Genomic DNA, 4,135 nt, shown 5'->3' with positions numbered 1-4,135 from the left:
ATTAAGTAAAGACTTGTGTCGTTAAAGTTTCGTTGAAACGAAGTTACGGAAAATTAATTAACACACGGAGACGTAACAATACACTAAACACGCCTTTTTTGTGTTGGTAAAGTTGTCACGTGTAGACGTTGTTAAATATAAGGATTTACTGTAAATAGATAGGTTGAATTTATACTAATACTATAGCTGTCACGTTTTGATGTTTTCCACGGTTACAAACAAAGCCCTAACAGTAGGTACGATGTAATTGTCATTTTTTTTTTGTTTCTACAGTAATAAAGATAAAAAAGCAGGTGTAAGACGTTGTAGAAAACTAACAAATAAATCATCGTTTCCGACTTACAATCGACGAAACGTGGCGTTTACGGAGTTATATCAACTTATTACAACGTTTTGTTTATTAAAAATAAACTCGTCTTGGTTATATATTTAACTAAATATTTGTTAGGTTAATATAGTTTAAGACGTGTTTTTATTTAATAGAAATTTAAACGCTATATAAAAATGAATTTCGATGTTGTTTCATTTCTTGCTTGTTAAAATCTCAATAAACACTCAGTCCGCTAAGAATTTTACGACATCTTTCGGAGAAGTTATATTTCTATATTTGAACGTTAATTCCACATTTTATGAAACCGAAAATGACAACCACGACATCATTACAATAAAGTGAGAATGATGACCACAACATGTCAGAAAAAGAAAAATACATCCACGACATCAGTTTAATAAACTGAAGATGACATCGTCTTTAACGACCAAGAAATTGAAAATGAACCGAAACATCAATTCAATAGACTTGTATGTGGAAACATAATAATGTCACTCTCACAAAAATTGTGAGTATATTATTTATTAATATTGATGGCCCGGCATGGCCAGGTGGTTAGGGCGCTAGACTCACAATCTCGGGTTCGAATCCCCGTCCCGCCAAACATGCTCGCCCTTTCAGCCGTTGGGGCGTTATAATGTGCCGGTCAATCCCACTATTTGTTGATAAAAAAGTAGCCCAAGTGTTGGCGGTGGGTGGTGATGACTAGCTGCCTTCCCTCTAGTCTTACACTGCTAAATTAGAGACGTGCTAACGCAGAGAGCTCTCGTGTGGTTTTACGCGAAATTCAAAAACAAACAAACAATCTCAACGATGTATCTTTCCAACAATACTTATTTTATCATCTACACGAATACTTAGAAATATTTCTATTGTTGTGTCAATCTTTCTATTGTTGTGTCTGGCACTTTCTTAGAAGATCTTTTTCTATTGTTGTTTCAGACTATATTTTATTATTAATTCTACTGACATTTTTCAGGCAGAAAGTACATGGGGCTTAATATGGAGCACCTGGGCGTTGCTGATGTTGGAAACACCTAATTTGTTTCTCGAAAGTAAAGTAAATACAATGACGCGGTCCTTTCAGAAACTACCACAATCAGGTACGTCACAACCTTCCATTCGGATACAGTATTTACCAAAACACAAGTATATGTATTCAAAAGTGATGTTGGAAACACCTAATTTGTTTCTCGAAAGTAAAGTAAATACAATGACGCGGTCGTTTCAGAAACTACCACAATCAGGTACGTCACAACCTTCCATTCGGATACAGTATTTACCAAAACACAAGTATTTGTATTCAAAAGTTATACCGAAAATGTGAAATTCCCAAATAAATACGTACAGTATTCCAAACATTATTTAACATAGCCGCAACAAGTCCTCGAAATATTTTGTTGTTTTTCAGAATTTATAGAGGATACTGTGTGTATTTTTTTGTTTTGTTTTGTATGCTGAAACTAAAGTCCAACTCAAGTCCATTATTGTAGTTAACAGTTAGTTAGGATGTAAACTTATTAAAATCAGTCACCTGCATTATATTTGTACATTTCAAACATGCATGGAAGGCGGTTAACCAATGGCACCCACCGCCAACTCTTGGCTCACTTCTGTTGAGCAGAATAGTGGAATTTGATCATCATTCTTGGAGCAGCCGCAAATTTCGGACAGCATTTTGGCAGCAACAAGATGTGAAACTTGGAATTTACGGTTCGGTCACGCTATCCATTAGGTCACCCTTAGTCTTTTGATTTTGCAACTCGAAACATCTAAAACACACACACAAAAGGAAAAAGTTAAACCACTTAAAGGAAGATAGTTAGATGGTCAATTTTCAGCCAAACTGTGTCATGTGACGCATTTTACCAAAACATGGACCTTCTTCAGAGATATTAAGAAAAAAATTATTGATGTAGTGTGCTTTACGTGATTTCTATACCCCCCCCCCCCAGTGGCACAGCAGTATGTCTGCGGACTTACACTGCTAGAAACCGGGTTTCGATACCCGTGGTGGGCAGAGAACAGATAGCCCTTTGTGTAGCTTTGTACTTAATTACAAACAAACAAAAACTTACACTACTAGAAACCGGGTTTCTAGAGCACATCTAGCCCATTGTGTAGCTTTGTGCTTAACTTCAAACAAACACAATTTGTTTATATGTGTCTGCCTCAAATATATCAAAAAATGAATGTTAGTAAAAAATAAATAAAAAATCTCGAATGAAAATATCTCGGTAGTCGTAGTTAACATATATAAGAGTAACGTATATTTTCAAAGACTAGTCAGTAGATACAAAGGTTTTGTTGACGTCAGCACGATATGTAATTTATTTGACGATGATAAAATAGCTGGATATGGGCTTATCAAATTCCTTTTGTATCACACAATATAATACACTAAACTGTGTACAGGGGAATGCCGGGCTTAGAACGTAAATGAGGGCACCACCTGCATCTTTCTACAATTTTGTCCGATGCAAAGATACCACTGCTACGCGTGGCATTAAACGTCACTTTCGTTCCGCGTTGGCTTCATCCATTTTGTTGTCGACCTCCTCGTTCAACTGAGACCTCATAGGCGGTAAAATTAAAATGGCCACGAAACCTGAACTATTTAAACACGATATTTGGAAAACATATCTGAGTTGTTTTATCAAATCTCAACAATCTGCCTGTTCCCCACAACGTCCTGTGACGCCAGACGGACAACTGTGCTTCATATAATACATAGATAGCCATTACGGTATTAATATTTTTAGTATTATCAACCTGTAAGGTATTTGATTCGTACGGGGATGAAACGGTCGGTTGAGTAACCCTTCGCATTCAGGTATTGTTGTCCTGTATTTTGAACTACTGACCAAAATGAATGCAGTTTGTCAGCAGTAACCGTCGCCACAAGAGGGTTGTCTGTCTTCTGTAAAGGAATAACACTTTTCTAACACTCCCACAGCTGAAAGTACGAAGCGTGTACAGCGACATCGCAGCCCAAACTTTGAATCTCCAGATCCACAGCTCAGCACAATAACCACTAGGCCACAACCAACTCATTATTAGTTTTCTTGATATTATACTTCTTGTGCTTTGATTTTAATTGTTATAAGTCCTCAAACTTATCGCTGAGCCACCGTAGGGCAAACCAACTCATATATATATATATGGTACAATTATTTTCATTTTAATTGAGATTTTTATTAATGCTTTATAAACCTATTTACTTTCAAATTTATGCAAGCAACTATATTTGTAAAATGCTACAAAAAAGGAACAAAGGGAATCCTCAATAGCCGCGGTTTTAAATAGTTCTCAAATCGCTCAAGAGATGGAGCTACGAGCTAAAAGTTTGTACTTGAAAAAATAAAAATCAGAGCCGTTATATGAACCGCTATGCCGCGCTAACAAAACTTCTGATTAACTTAGTGTAAGTTTATCACTGCACAAATAAATAAATAATAAACTTGTGATGAATTTTGTACAAGTTTGGATGAATATTGTGTGTTTGAAATTGCAGTGGACTTGGGCCTTGTGTTATTCGAAATGATACTGAACACAATTTGGATGGTCTGTGGATTTATTTTAATATGCGGATATTTGGTAAGTATGTGTTAATTTTATATTCCCCTGGGGTAAAAAAAAATCTACAGTCCAGAATTAACTGGGCCTATTTTTGTTAAATAAATGCGTATGCCCAAGGATAACACAAAAGAAGACATCAATTTTTTTGCATGTACTTTATGTAAATTCATAGACTGCTCAACCAGTCAGCCCCTCCAACCACGAAATTGTTCGTTGTTTCTTATC

The 4,135-nt window shown here is 36.0% G+C and overlaps 1 protein-coding gene across 2 annotated transcripts in view; it reads left to right on the top strand.

Moving 5' to 3' along the window:
• Positions 1-4,135, top strand: part of LOC111087120 — a 21,793-nt gene that overhangs the window by 3,952 nt on the left and 13,706 nt on the right. For both annotated transcript variants that reach the window (XM_022392610.1, XM_022392609.1), the window contains exons 2-3: positions 1,311-1,434; positions 3,846-3,928. In XM_022392610.1, the coding sequence (XP_022248318.1) occupies positions 1,311-1,434; positions 3,846-3,928 (207 nt within the window). The remainder of the gene's footprint in view (positions 1-1,310; positions 1,435-3,845; positions 3,929-4,135) is intronic.

The sequence above is a fragment of the Limulus polyphemus genome, unplaced genomic scaffold (assembly GCF_000517525.1).
Source record: "Limulus polyphemus unplaced genomic scaffold, Limulus_polyphemus-2.1.2 Scaffold1750, whole genome shotgun sequence".
Taxonomy (NCBI): Eukaryota; Metazoa; Arthropoda; class Merostomata; order Xiphosura; family Limulidae; genus Limulus; species Limulus polyphemus.
Note: the sequence above shows the minus strand (reverse complement) of the source record. Positions and strands in the feature narration are given on the sequence as shown.